Source organism: Nerophis lumbriciformis, linkage group LG26 (genome assembly GCF_033978685.3).
Source record: "Nerophis lumbriciformis linkage group LG26, RoL_Nlum_v2.1, whole genome shotgun sequence".
Classification (NCBI taxonomy): Eukaryota; Metazoa; Chordata; class Actinopteri; order Syngnathiformes; family Syngnathidae; genus Nerophis; species Nerophis lumbriciformis.
Genome location: NC_084573.2, coordinates 25,941,436 through 25,957,500, shown reverse-complemented (window position 1 = coordinate 25,957,500; position 16,065 = coordinate 25,941,436). Strand labels below are relative to the sequence as shown.

The 16,065-nt window shown below is 40.0% G+C and overlaps 1 protein-coding gene across 4 annotated transcripts in view; it reads left to right on the top strand.

Annotated features, from left to right (window-relative positions):
• LOC133623474 (disks large-associated protein 2) overlaps positions 1-16,065 on the top strand; it is a 225,244-nt gene that overhangs the window by 149,306 nt on the left and 59,873 nt on the right. For all 4 annotated transcript variants that reach the window (XM_072916285.1, XM_072916286.1, XM_072916284.1 and 1 more), the window contains exon 3: positions 2,407-2,624. In XM_072916285.1, coding sequence (XP_072772386.1) covers positions 2,407-2,624 — 218 coding nt within the window. The remainder of the gene's footprint in view (positions 1-2,406; positions 2,625-16,065) is intronic.

The following is a 16,065-nucleotide window of genomic DNA, read 5'->3' as shown; positions in this document are numbered from 1 at the left end:
GGAAATGCTGTCATTGTAGGGAGATTTGTTTGGGGGAAAAATGTGTCCGCTCATTCATTCCCGAAACACTCAACCGCCCTGTCCTGAACTTAACAACGTGAACAAGGCCACTTGGAACACCAACTAAACTACGAAGCTAAAGCTGTGCTATATATATGCACACATACACCCACAACACATTTCATCTGCTTGTGTTTTTTAAACATTAACAAAAAGGGCAAAGCATACCTAAACATGTAACACACCAAGTTGTCAGCTTGGAGCTCAGAACAACAGCCCACCTGCCCCCTTTACAATAACATCGCAGTGCGCAACAGCCGGTCCAATTGCGCTAAGATATTAAAGTTTTCAAAAAAGTACCTTACGCAAGTATAATGTACTTCGCTAATACACTTACACAATTTTAATTATTCCTATTGTTATTTTATTATATTGTTGTTGCTATTATTGTTTTTTTAGTTGTTTATTCGTTACTAATGTTTATTAGGTTGATGTTTTAAATTATATTTAAAGTTGAGTTATGGTGGTGTAATACTCATGTTTTCAAATTCATTAATAATCGTGGTATAAATCGTAACTTTAATATTAATCAAAAATAATCTTGCTTATTGTTTTTGCCATAATTGTTGAGCTTTACTGCCCAGACAAATTAACGCAATATTGCAGATTAATCCATCACATTTATTTATCTGATTACCGTCACGCATGTGTAAATGGGCATTAGGCAGTTGACACGCTGCACAACCAAACAAGTCAATATGAATAACACTAATGTTAATAAAAAATAATGTTGGCACTCACTATGGAAAATTAATTAATAATAATGTGGATACATGATTTTTGTTAATATAAACATGATGTTTAAGGTGTTTAATATATATATATATATATATATATATATATATATATATATATATATATATATATACATACACACACACAGTATTAACACACACACACACACACAAATACATGTGTATGTATATATATATATATATATATATATATATATACACACACACACAGTATATACACACACACACACACACACAAATACATGTGTATGTACATATATATATATATATATATATATATATATATATATATATATATATATATATATAGTCGAGGTTTCTGTGGTTTATCCGTTATACAGTGCTCAATACCGGGGTAGAGCGGAATATACGTTAGGTCAGGAAAAAACACAAGAGGCTATATCATCCCTACAAGCCTGTTTCGCAGGTTCCCCTGCTCGTCAGGGGATTAAAATCCTGCGAAACAGGCTTGTAGGGATGATGTAGCCTCTTGTGTTTTTCCTGACTAATGTATATATATATATATATCATTTTAAATTTTTTTTATTTTATCCATTCTTGAAAATCAATTTAAAATATAAATAAATAACAATGGTGATTCAAATATTTATTAATTCATATAAAAGAAAAATAACCCATATGGAATTGCGATTTATCTTAATTAATCTGATTTTAAAAAATGTATTATTTGACAGCACTATTCAATTTATCGTAGCATACCACCACTTAGGTCAATCTGTATTTAATAGACTATTTTCACATGACCCTGTCCGCTGAATACATTTCCATATTTACTTCCTCTACTTGTGCTCCCCAATCGAATAAGATATAATATCGATTAATAATGACGGGTCAAGTTAGATTAGTAACGGTTATTATTATTGATCCTTGAATAATTAAATCAATGGTGCATCAGAGCAGCCGAGTGACAAGTAGGAACTGCTGCATGACTAATTAATTTGTTTTTTCACAAACGTGGCAAAATGTGTAATCAATACACTTCACCTCAACTCTCACAACTGAGCGATTCCATTGCAGCAATTAAACAGCAGCTAAAAGCAGTGCTTATTAAGATTACAGTGTACTGAAAACCATATACTGTATTCTTCTCACAATTCTGAGATATTTCAAAATGGATCATTGTTTTACCATTTAAAAAAATGATGAAATGTTAGCGAAGAAGCAGTCGACAAAAAGTGCTAATGTACTGAGTGACTCTCCATTTCTTGAATACAAAAACATTTACTTTTCACATCCCACTTTAGTTTTGTCCTTGCCAACTCTGTTTAATGTACCGGTACTGCAAAGTTCCTTATTACAGCTGCAGATAGGAACTGAAGCAGACTGCATCTAATTCTCATGGGCTTGCCGAGAGGAACTGTTGTGTATCAGTTAAATGTTCTCTTCACAGCTAAAACAGCAAGAGCTTATGCAACGTACGTCGGAAACGATCTTTGTCTAATTGGGCTGCATTGTACTTGCAAATTATATTGCTAGTTTGCAATTCTGATACTTGGTCTCATCCAGGGGCTCTATTATTCCTTAACAAACAAAAATTGTGGGATTCATAGAGGCACATTTTTCCCACTAGGTACCTCAAGATGAATGGGGTGGATACCCGGGCGAGCAGGATGAGGAGATCCCATGTCGGCGGATGAGGAGTAGTAGCTATGTCAAGGCTATGGGAGAGGTGGACGATGACAGTGGCGATTCTGAAAGCAGCCCCAAGACCTCCCCGCAAAAAGGCATCAGGCCGGATGCTCTCATCCTCAAGTCGGCCATGCACAGACCCCATTTCGACTCCCAAAGGTAGGTCTCGTCTTGTAAGGCATTATGGACAAGTGGATTGAACAGACAACATTGGGGAACTGTACCAGGCGACTTTATGTACAAGCTGGTGGTCAATACAGCACAGTGACAAAAAGGTGGTTCAAAGCAGTCCACTACTTATATGCACAGGCAACAAAACAGGCGGCTGACAAAGCTGACTGATGGTCAACTATTAATTGAACTCGTGTAAGAAGTAAGACTATGTTTACATTTTTTTTTACCATTTATGGCAAAGTGTTTGTGTGAGGTGTGTCTTCCCCTTGCAGTGTGTGCCCTCTCTGTACAGCTAGAATTACAGTACACAGAAACTGATGATATCAATGTCTAGGTCATGTTGTTATGAAACAATTAAGCACGCATTTGTCAATCATATTTAGTATTCTTACGGCATTTAATTGATCAAAACTTTGTCTTGGAAGACGTTTCACCCCCCAGCAAAGTGTTTTGGGGGGTATAGCAGTATTTTATTTAATACCAGTATATTTTAGACAGCGGTATATATTTGAGACTACCGCCATACATAATCTTTTGATATGCCTTTGCCACGGCCGTTTTCTGTTCTCTGCGCCTGAAGGGCGAAGCACAAAGCATCTTCTTTGGCTCAACCCCGCCCGTTGGATGTTTACGGAGGCTTCTTTGACACGCAGCATCAAACTTTAAAAAAAATATGACTCCTGAGTGATGCAATGCTTTGGTCACCGACTGCATTTGGGTATTGGTGAGTGACTACAGACTACAGCTTTATTTAAACATACACCAATTTGCTTTAGAACCGATATCTCTCCTCGTAGCGACTTTCTGGCTAATCTCATCTGTTTGTGCTGTTAACTTTTGTTAGCAACTTAGCACAGAAGCTAACAATAGCTCCTCTCTGCTGCTCGCTCCGTGTGTCAAATGTTTAGCTACAACTTGGTTTGAAAAAGTGCCTCCCCCCAGACTAAGCTACTGTAGTATAGCGGCTAGGTGGCTGAAAAGTAGATTCAAACCTAACAGCCAGCGGCATTCATCGCAATGAGCGAGAAGAAGGTCCATCTATCCCTGCACACAATCGTGAGGCTATAAACTTAACATTAATTAACAAAATAATATTGCTTTGACATAAAAACGGCTAACTAGTTCCTTTATGAGAAAAAACAACACATTACGTTACTACTTGCCACAAAAATAAACTGAGTATTCTCGAGTTTAACACTGGTTATCTGGCCGTAAAACCCTTAGGCAACCTTGAACACTTTGCACGTGTTTTAAGTTACCGGTACATCCTGTATACCGCCATTCGGACCAAAAATACAGCGGTATCAGTTTTGGTCTATATCGCCCAGCCCTACTCATGGACTTAGATTGGTCGGATCTAGTCTTATACTTAGATTGGTCAGATTTAGTCAGATTGAATATTTTTCAAAGTTGATGTTCTGATAATTGCCGCATCCACCACTGTACCCTGTAAAAAAAAAAGTCAGTAGATTTTAAGGTAAATATTTGCAACTACAGATAGTATATTTTGTCTATAAAATTGTTATAACACACATAACATTGTATCCTTAAAAACATTGAATTAAAACAAAGAAATATAGCTTAATTTACAACAAATAATAACTTTATTAACATTGTCACTATTTGAGAAGAACTGGAGTAATGCAATGTAAAAACAACGACCGTAGATTTTACGGTAAAAAAAACTGACAGCTCAGTCGCCAGAATGTAACCGTAAAAATAACAGTGGTAGAGGTTTTCAATATACAGTAATTCGGTGTAAAAATGCACAATACGCAGTAAAATTCTGGTGACTAAGCTATCAGTTTTTAAGGTGAAAATCTACTTTTGTTGTTTACAGTGTATAGATACTGTGTGCAAAACAGATTTATTTGGATATCATTAAAATTATTAAAAGTCGCAGTTTGTACATAAGATTTTAACATGGGCTCAACTTATTTATTATTTTAATAAAATGTGACGTGTGTTCTTGATTGTATTCATTCAAAAGATATTAGAGTGTGTCATCCTTGGTACAGGGCAATAAAATCCGGCTCTTCTATGCGAAATGAGGTTTCAACAATTGGATTGAACTACTTTGGTGGACAAACAACAAATAAGGGGGGGGGGGGGGGCGTGTGGTCAGGACCTAGCCTGGTTTCACCGGACATGTCCTCTTTTGCTAGCATGCTAGCAGCTAACGGGCTAGGTCATAGTGCGTCTTCTTTTCACCGGGCATGTCCTCTTTTGTGGAGCTGTCAGGGCGGAGTTTCTTGAATGCCTCAAATGTCTGGCATTTTGAGTATTGTTTACACAACGTGCAGTAACTCGTTCGGTACACCCCTCGCACCGAACCGGAAACCCCGTACCGAAACGGTTCGATAAAATACCCGTACCGTTACACCCCTAGTTTTTGCATATGTGTATACTGTTTATCCAGCTGACTGTTTTCAGACAGTGTCTAAAAAAGCCAAAATGTGAGGCAGCAGGCTCGAGTTGTGCATCTGACATGCTTTAGTGTAGTACATTCACTTAATTTTGTCCTCTCATTGGGTTCTGATAACTCCTTCTGTAGTCCAAACATATCAGGCTCTCAACCTCTCCCAGCATTCAATCGATCGCATCAAAGAAGACGCTTGGTCTCTCACCCAAAAGGCTTCATCAGTTCATGCTCATAGACTTAGATTGGTCAGATATAGTCTGAGCGCTTGGTGCCAGGACCTCAACTAGTTATATTCTAACAGGAGGGGTGCATGCCCAGGCAATAATGGTTTCGCTCTGAATTTATGTGTGGCAAAACGATCACTGTAAGCGACCTTTAAGCGAACAGGACGATAGCAGTCGTTCGAATCAATCTATTGAATCACCCTCGCTTGCATTCCAATCAGTTGTATCAATGGCACAAGGTGGCAGCTTAAACCAAAAAGTGTTAGAGACTAAAGTGTTGACTCTCTTCGGAAAGGTTGAAAGAATGTGTAGGGATGTTTTTTTCAACTTTAACGTAGATAGCCCTTCTGAACCATCCGTCTTCCCTTCCCAGAATATGTACAGATTCAACACTTCAGCCTCTAACAAACAACAAGACATAGGCTCTTTTTGGTTTCAGGTGCCCCCTTTGGCCGTTGATATAACTAAAGTGGAATTCTAACGAGGGTGAGCTCATTTTAACGACTCTTTTAGGGGATCTTGTCACTTGTAATAGTTCTGGTGACTAATTAGCATATATTGTGCACTCATTAGCAAATATCTTGGATTCGCCCGCACAGTAGGAGAGCTTTAAATTGCTGCTGTCTGATAAAAGCTGTGTATCGCCCCATTATCATTAGATTCTCCATGTTCTACTGCCCGTTCTGTTAAAAGTAAGTAGCCAAGCAACCGTAACAAAAAACATGCATAAAGTCACAACTGTATGACAGTTTTGTGATGTATTATGTGACAAAACTCAAAATGACCACAAAAATGCCATCTGCTAGATTAAATATTTTGCTATTTTTACCAGCTGAGATGTCACGAAACGCTTCTAAAATGTAGCGCCGTTGCACTCACCCACACACACAGATGGAAACAAGCTGCATTGGAATGGCGCATCCAACGCATGTGCTGTTAAATACTTGCGATTACTCTAAGTTTTTTGTAGTCACCCTGAAGGATGTATAACATTAAGATTTTGTCGGTACGATACCCTGTCGATATTCCTTATCAATACCGGTATTTATCGGTACTCTTATCTGTACTACATGTAAAGTGTGGGAATAAATAAATAAATGGAAATACATTTTAATTAGCACATCAAACCATAACCATAACACCTTCAACATGATGGAGAGTAACATATTAGAGCAGGGAAGTCTTTCATTAACAACTGTTTTTTTAAGTCTCAAACAAGTCAAATATGTGTGCAGTGCAAGGTGAAATGCACTTATGTCACCTTCTTGTAAATAGCGCACAGATCTATCACTCGGTTTCTATTCAGTACAATTACACTCAGCTGGAAATATCATTTATATATAGCATTCATGTGCATGGCACAGACCTTTTACATGATATATCATATTGAATATATTATATAAATCAATGCAATCAATTAGCATGTTATTTGGGTGTGCATTTTGTAACAATAGGAAATATTTGTGTTTACGTTGCACACATGTAGACTAGGGGTGTAACAGTACACAAAAATTTTGGTTACGTACTTCGGTTTAGCGGTCACGGTTCGGTTCATTTTCGGTACAGTAAAAAAACATCAAAAATATAAATTGTTTTATTATTTATTTACCAAATTTGTAAACAATGGCATAACATACATATACACACAGGGTCCATTGCCAGGGTTAGTGTGGTCAACATATACAAAATAAAAACTAAATAAGATAAGGCTCAGAATGGTTTCTTAACAAAACTTTTCTACATATAAAGTGCTTTTTTTGATTGATTGAGACTTTTATTAGTAGATTGCACAGTACAGTACATATTCCGTACAATTGACCACTAAATGGTAACACCCAAATACGTTTTTCAACTTGTTTAAGTCGGGGTCCACGTTAATCAAGAGCTGGACGAAGTGGCTGGGGAGAGGGAAGTCTGGGCTTCCCTGCTTAGGCTGCTGCCCCCGCGACCCGACCTTGGATAAGCGGAAGAAGATGGATGGATGGAAGTTGTTGCTCAGATTACCGTATTTTTCGGAGTATAAGTCGCACCGGAGTATAAGTCGCACCTGCCGAAAATGCATAATAAAAAAGGAAAAAAACATATATAAGTCGCACTGGAGCCCGGCCAAACTATGAAAAAAACTGCGACTTATAGTCCGAAAAATACGGTAAATAAAATGACAAAACTTTTCTTCTACATAAAAAAAGTGCAACATTAAACAGTTTCAAGTCAACTCAGCCTCAGATTAACTGAGGCTGAGCCTGGCTAACTTGGCAGTAAGAGGTGTGAGCTGTTTGTTCGTCTTTGTCTTTGTTGAAGCAATGTTCACTTGGGGGTGGTGCCACTTCAAATGGGTTAGCATGTTTGACGTGTTGGCAGAAGCATGCCTTACCGCTGCTGAACAATGTCGGCAAACCTCCGTCCTCCGCACCGCGCAGCCGAAATGTTCCCAAACGGGAGATCTTAACGAGGCAAGAGGGTCTTACAGCTCTGGCTTTTATAAATTGTCATAGCCCAGTCGTTGCTAGCACGCCGTGTGTTGTGCCTCGGTGTGCATTGTTTACACAACGTGCGTTACGCTACTTAATATGTCCGTGTGGAAACTCGTTCGGTACACCTCCGGACCGAACCGAAGCCCCCGTACCGAAACGGTTCGATACAAATACACGAACCGTTACACACCTAATGTAGACATATCTGAGTGACGGACCGGAAGCCATATTGAGTGTAGAGCTACCAATGTATGTGTGTTTGCAGTGCGTATTATATAAATAAAAAGCCTCAGTGAGCAAATGTAATACTCGATCGTCCAGTTTGTAGTCAAGAGACAGCAGGAACTGAAACACATTTAAGCAAGAATTCTTTTAATGACACGCAAACGCGGCACAATGTAGTGACGTCAGACGGCAACCAGAAACTGTGGATGATATCTTGCGTCAAAGCAACTTTATGGATTATTATATTGTCTAAATGTTTCACTTTTTTCATTGGTTTAATTTTGGCCTGCGGATTAATGGATCGCTAGGACGGCGGTCGATAAAATTTTTGAGGAGGATATGTTGCTGTGTTACAAACGTTTGTGTGGCGTTGCTTCCAGTAGCGGGCCGTGCGTTTCCCACCTAGGCCTTCAGTGATGTCCGACTTCAATGACTACCTCTCAAAATACCATCATTTATGTCCCCACATGACCATTGCTGGAGAAATACTATACAGAAACACATTTACGCACTACTGGGCATTGAACAGTGTACATAACGTGTTTTTTCTGGCTCATTTAAAAATCAATAAACCCATCCATCCATTCATCCATCTTCTTCCGCTTATCCGAGGTCGGGTCACGGGGGCAGCAGCCTAAGCAGGGAAGCCCAGACTTCCCTCTCCCCAGCCACTTCGTCCAGCTCTTCCCGGAGGATCCCGAGGCGTTCCCAGGCCAGCCGGGAGACATAGTCTTCCCACAGTGTCCTGGGTCTTCCCCATGGCCTCCTACCGGTCGGACGTGCCCTAAACACCTCTCTAGGGAGGCGTTCTTGTGGCATCCTGACCAGATGCCCGAACCCCCTCATCTGGCTCCTCTCGATGTGGAGGAGCAGCGGCTTTACTTTGACAGAGCTTCTCACCCTATCTCTAAGGGAGAGCCCCGCCACCCGGCGGGGGAAACTCATTTCGGCCGCTTGTACCCGTGATCTTGTCCTTTCGGTCATAACCCAAAGCTCATGACCATAGGTGAGGATGGGAACGTAGATCGACCGGTAAATTGAGAGCTTTGCCTTCCGGCTCAGCTCCTTCTTCACCTCAATGGATCGATACAGCGTTCGCATTACTGAAGATGCCGCACCGATCCGCCTGTCGATCTCACAATCCACTCTTCCCTCACTCGTGAACAAGACTCCGAGGTACTTGAACTCCTCCACTTGGGGCAGGGTCTCCTCCGCAACCTGGAGATGGCACTCCACCCTCTCTGAGCTGCCACCTTACCGTGGTAGAGGAGTTTGCGTGTCCCAATGATCCTAGGAGCTATGTTGTCCGGGGGCTTCCATGCCCCCTGGTAAGGTCTACCAAGACAAACAGGTCCTAGGTGAGGGATCAGACAAAGAGCAGCTCGAAGACTTCTATGGAAATACAAGAACCGAGACTCAGATTTCCCTCGCCCGGACGCGGGTCACCGGGACCCCTCTCTGGAGCCAGGCCCGGAGTTGGGGCACGATGGCGAGCGCCTGGTGGCCAGGCCTGTCCCCATGGGGCCCGGCCCGGGCACAGCCCGAAGAGGCAACGTGGGTCCCCCCTCCAATGGGCTCACCACCCATAGCAGGGGCCATGTGAGCTGGGCGGCAGCCGAAGGCAGGGCACTTGGCGGTCCGATCCTCGGCTACAGAAGCAATAAACCCGCATCAGCAATTAAAACATATCTTATGGGGTACTGTCAAAACTAAAATTGCAAAAAACATTTTAAACGTGAAAAAATAAAGAAATAAAACATCCGAACTCATATTTCATCGACAGCTGAGCTAGCTTCCGGGGTTGGCTGACATGGTCTCACAAGATGTAGTTTCTCTTTAAATATCCTTCTTGAAAATGGCCTTGCAAATATATGTGTTGTCTTGTCTAATCATAAAAGATGCAGACGAGGCGTGTTGGCTGACTTCTTAAAGTTTACTCCACAGCGTGCTCATCCAAAACTTCCCGCTGCCAGCATGTCTACATTCAACAACCTAAACGGGGCTACTGCGCATGCTCTACACCAGGGGTCACCAACGCGGTGCCCGCGGGCACCAGGTAGCCCGTAAGGACCAGATGAGTAGCCCGCTGGCCTGTTCTAAAAATAGCTCAAATAGCAGCACTTACCAGTGAGCTGCCTCTATTTTTTAAATTGTATTTATTTACTAGCAAGCTGGTCTCGCTTTGCTCGACATTTTTTAATTCTAAGAGAGACAAAACTCAAATAGAATTTGAAAATCCAAGAAAATATTTTAAAGACTTGGTCTTCACTAACTGACAAAGAAACAGATAACAGATTTGGTGTCCAGTTCAAAGTGTGACATGACTTATTTAAAAATTTGAGAGTTGACTTTTGTATTTTACTTGAGTTATTATTTGTACAAACATGGTGCAAAGTAATTCATGATTTGTTAAAAAAAATGTTAGTGGCTAGCTAGTTAAAATTGGATATTGTGATTTCACAAGACTGTCTTAGAAGTGATCATTTGAAAATGTTCAATTTGAAAAATGTGCACTTAGAGAAAATATAAAAATAAAGTGTTGCATATTGATATTTATCTGTTTCTATATATATTTATTGTGAGGAATCATTAAGATGATCAGTGTTTCAACAAAGATAAATATCATTAATTATTAATAATAACATAGAGTTAAAGGTAAATTGAGCAAATTGGCTATTTCTGGCAATTTATTTAAGTGTGTATCAAACTGGTAGCCCTTCGCATTAATCAGTACCCAAGAAGTAGCTCTTGGTTTCAAAAAGGTTGGTGACCCCTGCTCTACACCAATCATTTTCAACCAGTGTGCCGTGAGAGATCGTCAGGTGTGCCGTGAGAAATTATTTAATATCTCCTAATTAACCATTGTCAGGTGTCTGTGCTATAATAAAGTGCGGCAGATAATGTAATACTCTTCTATTTCAGTAGGTGTCAGCAGAGCGCGATAAATACCTGTAAAGACAATCGAGTTAGCGCTGCGTGACACGTGACAGTGACAGTTTGAGATCGCAGCAAGAGGAGGCGAGCAAGTGACAGTGATGGAGAAGTTTTTGAGAAGGGAAAATGCAAATGTCGAACAGGGTCCTGGACAAAATTCTGACCCAGATGAAGGCCCTAGTATGAGTGGTCGACAAAATAAAAAAAGACGGTGAGCTTGAGGCAATAAAGCGAAAGCTATCTTTCATTTGGATTTACTTTCACCGGGGATGCAACAGCATCGACTCTGCAGTGCTTGGTGTGTGGTGAGAAGCTATCCAATAGCGCCATGGTGCCAAGCAAGCTTAAACGCCATCTCCAAACGAAACACCCTTTCGTTCAACACAAGCCGATGGACTATTTTGTACGCTTACGTACAAACAATGAGAAACAGGCAACTTTTCTGGGAAAAACCACAAAGGTAAACAAGAGAGCCCTCAAAGCTTGCTACCTTGTTGCTGAACTCGTAGCTAAATCAAAAAAGTCCCACACTGTGGCAGAAGCATTAATACTGCCAGCTTGTAAAGCCATTGTAATAGTAGTGAGTATAAATACATTTACAAAACTATATTATTAACTATATGTATTATATACTGTGTGAGAGTGTCATTTTGGTTGGTGGTGTGCCGCAGGATTTTGTAAATGTAAAAAGTGTGCCGCGGCTCAAAAAAGGTTGAAAATCACTGCTCTACACTACTGTGGCATGCTGGGTAATGGAGTTCTTATGTTACCTAGCTTATAACATCACTATATATCTGCCTTAGGCCATCTAGAAGGCCTTACTGACAACAACTCGTAATCTGATTGGCTATTGCAACTGTCTATCACTGTATGTCCCCGTTCACTTACAGCACACAGACGCCAGCATTGTTGAATCTGAAGGCCTGTAGCAGATTTGGTACAGCATGGCAACATAAACTAGCTGAATTCTGATTGGATAAAAACTCTATAAACTACAAACAACAGCGCTGAAAGGAGCATAATATGACATGAAGAAAATATGAATACTTTTAGATATTTAGGGAAAGTAAATAAAAAATTAATTTTGTCTTTAATTATGATCATGTTTTCTGGTTATGTTAGGCCAGCAGAGAAGGCCTTGCTGGCCCTGACGGCACACCACTGGTTGCTTCCTTATTTGTCATTATTCAGTTGGAACAAGAAAATACCAATAGCGGTATCAATAGTACAGAATCTTCACCGTCCTCATGGACCGACCCAATTAGAAACCAGTACCGAAAAGTACCGGCACTCTGTATACATCCCTAGTCACAATGGTCCCTTGTTTTGAGCTCAAGCACACGGAACTACACCAGAGTTCACTTGCAAGCAGATTTTCAGTAGTCTTAGTTTGGTGTGTACCAGTGTTAAGAGTATATCCCAGTTCTTTTTCAAAGGTTAAGTCTGCTGTAAGATTTAACAAAACTGATTACAACTGGTCACAGGTAGAAGTTACAGTGTTGGTCTCAAAAAAAGCAAAAACATCTATACGTGACCACCAATCTCCAGAGCGAGCCTAAATGGAGAAGTCTCCATCCTCTTTATAGGATAAGGGCTGACAAGTCCAATGTGCTCAAAGTTCAGTGATGGCTGGGCCCATTTCTGATATAGCTGGAGAGTCTTGGTGAGTTTAAAGGTTTATTTTGGGAAGAGGTTGTGTAGCTAACAAATTCCTGTCTTTGACGCCTTAAAGCCTGTCGTTTTTTTCTCCCATCTGGGACTATGACCTTTTTGGACATTGGAGGCCTACGTGACCTTTGTCTTTGCAATAATCATCAATGAGAACATGCGAGACTAAACTAAATCGAAAGACAGCTTGCAAGCATCTTTGAAGAAGCAATAGAACAATAAAACACAGGCCCGAGATATGTCAAAGTAGCCTCTCTTAAATGCGACATCATGTGTGTTTCGGCTTCTCGTCTAAGGCAGTTGTTCTCAAACTTCACCAAGTACCACCTCCATAAAAACTCGGCTCTCCAAGTACCACCATATTGACCATCATTAAAATACAGCAGCGTAGTACGCCTAAATAGTAATTAAAAACAAGGGAGAGGTTTTATTCATAAGTATATGTGATATTTTTGGCCACGGTAACATTATACACAGTTTGGACAGTAACACTGTGTTTGAATTTAGGAAAATAAAACACTTAAATATTTAATCAAATACCAGTTAAATAAACCTTGTAGTACAATGTATTTTGACATTAATTTTTGGCACAATGCTTTTTCTAAAATATCAAAATACAGTTGAGTTGATAGAAATGAAGGAGTAAGATGGTTTTGTTTGTATCTTGTGTATTTTGGCGTCCATTACAGCCTACAGTCGTGGGATGGTAACAACTTCCATAGAAGGCTGATAAACCTTTGATAACAGCTCGAGTGACGTCGTTACAATATTTAATTTAATGATTCTTTGGCGTACCTCTAGATGGAGCCCGCGTACTACTAGTGGTACACGGACTACAGTTTGAGAATCACTGATCCGAAGAATTTATCTAGTGGATTTAAAAGGGTCATATTATGATTTTTTTCCACATTCAAGACACTTTCTTCTGGTCTACATTACATGTAATGGTAGTGCGTTTGTCCAAATTTTGCATAAATTATGTTTTACAGACCATCTTTAAGCTGCTTTCAGACCCTCTCTTCAGAATGCACCTTTACGTGTCGAAGTACTCCTCCAGGCCAAGCCTCGCAGTGAATGCGTCGCCTCCTCGTCTTTAATGTTGTAGTTTCTAGCGCTTCCATATCGCGTCTACTGAAAGATAAGTTAGAACTATACACTACCTTGTATTGGGAAGGATTTTATCATGCATGTGCATGTACGAGCCAGCATGCCCCAGAACAAAAGGATAGAAAAGAAAAGGAACTTATTGACTACAACTGGGGATGAAATGATAAACGGTAATAATGATAATGACAATTAGTATTGCCCTATCAAATTAAAATTATTAAAAAATTGTGACTGATAACCACAATAAATAAATATAATAAAATAATGGGCCGACTGGCGTTAGCTTGACAGCTAGCTTAAATGCTAATATGAAAACAAGAGACATTAACCTTTTTCCCGATTAGGAAACCTCATACAAAATTCACATTAAACATAAAGGCTGCGCTGTCTTAGCACAAAGTGATCGATATACACTCGATAGTGTCTAGTTGAAACAGACAAGGTGTCTGAACAAGAAGTGAACTCGCGTCACATAAACCGGAAAAGTGAAGTGATCACCCAATGTACTTTTTTTTATAAAAACATTCTAAAACGTTTACAAATTAAAATGGAAGAAGGTAAACATATTTAAACACACAAATTAAAAATAATATCGCCCTTATGAACCCAGAACAATAATTCATGTTTCCTCTGCAATAAATTATATTGTGTGGCTATTTATTTTAGTTATTTAAAAAAAAAAAACTTGGTTAAAAGATTTTTGTGTGTTTAAGTACTTTTTGAGCACATACCTCAATAATAATGATAACCGTGATAATTTTGATCACAATAACTGTAATATGAGATGTTTACATCGTTACATCCCTAACTACAACTTTGGATTGTAACTACCGTATTTTTCGGAGTATAAGTCGCACCGGAGTATAAGTCGCACCGGCCGAAAATGCATAATAAAGAAGGAAAAAAACATATATAAGTAAATCCCATGAAATCTTATACGTCTAGTCCAGTGGTTCTTAACCTGGGTTCGATCAAACCCTTGGGGTTCGGTGAGTCGGCCTCAGGGGGGGGGAAAGACACGTCCGACTTATCGTGTAAATAAAAACTTCTCCCTATCGGCGTATTATGGATACCCCCAAACAATGTTCCCTCTACTTTTCCATCTGATTTGCAGGTTTTTTGATTGATTGATTGAAACTTTTACTAGTAGATTGCAAAGGAAGAGAATACATTATATGAAACAGTACAGTTTACACAGTACAGTACATATTACGTACAATTGACCACTAAATGGTAACACCCGAATAAGTTTTTCAACTTGTTTAAGTCGGGGTCCACGTTAATCAATTCATGGTAATGTGTGTAATTTGTTGTGAGTTCATGCACTGTGTTGGTTTTGTTCTTTGAACAAGGTGATGTTCTTGCACGGTTCATTTTGTGCACCAATAAAAAAACATGACTTTTTCTTGAATTTGAAAAAAAACAAACATTTTATTTTTCACTAAAGAAGGGTTCGGTGAATGCGCATATGAAACTGGTGGGGTTTGGTACCTCCAACAAGGTTAAGAACCACTGGTCTAGTCTCTTACGTGAATGAGCTAAATAATATTATTTGATATTTTACGGTAAAGTGTTAATAATTTCACACATAAGTCGCTCCTGAGTATAAGTCGCACCCCCCGGCCAAACTATGAAAAAACTGCGACTTATAGTCCGAAAAATACGGTAAATAAAAATGGCGGAATCACTCAAATCTCATTGGGTAAACCTTTACCATATATGGGGATATCAGCTGAGGCAAAATCCATCCATCCATTTTCTACCGCTTATTCCCTATGGGGTCGCGGGGGGCGCTGGAGCCTATCTCAGCTACAATCGGGCGGAAGGCGGGGTACACCCTGGACAAGTCGCCACCTCATCGCAAGGCCATCACAGATAGACAGACAACATTCACACTCACATCCACACACTAGGGCCAATTTAGTGTTGCCAATCAACTTATCCCCAGGTGCATGTCTTTGGAAGTGGGAGGAAGCCGGAGTACCCGGAGGGAACCCACGCAGTCACGGGGAGAACATGCAAACTCCACACAGAAAGATCCCGAGCCCGGGATTGAACCCAAGACTACTTAGGACCTTCGTATTGTGAGGCAGATGCACTAACCCCTCTTCCACCGTACTGCCCCCTGAGGCAAAATATGTCACTAAAGTCTCAGTTCCAAACAACTTGTTTGGAGCGAGTCTGGAAGAAGGCAAGGTTGTTTTACAAATGTCTCCTCCATGGTTTGATTTCAAATTTTTGGGACTTATAGGATCCCAAATACCCAGGTACTATCAGGTAAGAAGGGTTGGTTTTGCATAATAGGGCCCCCATAGGTAACATGAAATGTAGAGGTAAAGGGTATGTATATATTCTAGAATATTCTAACACCA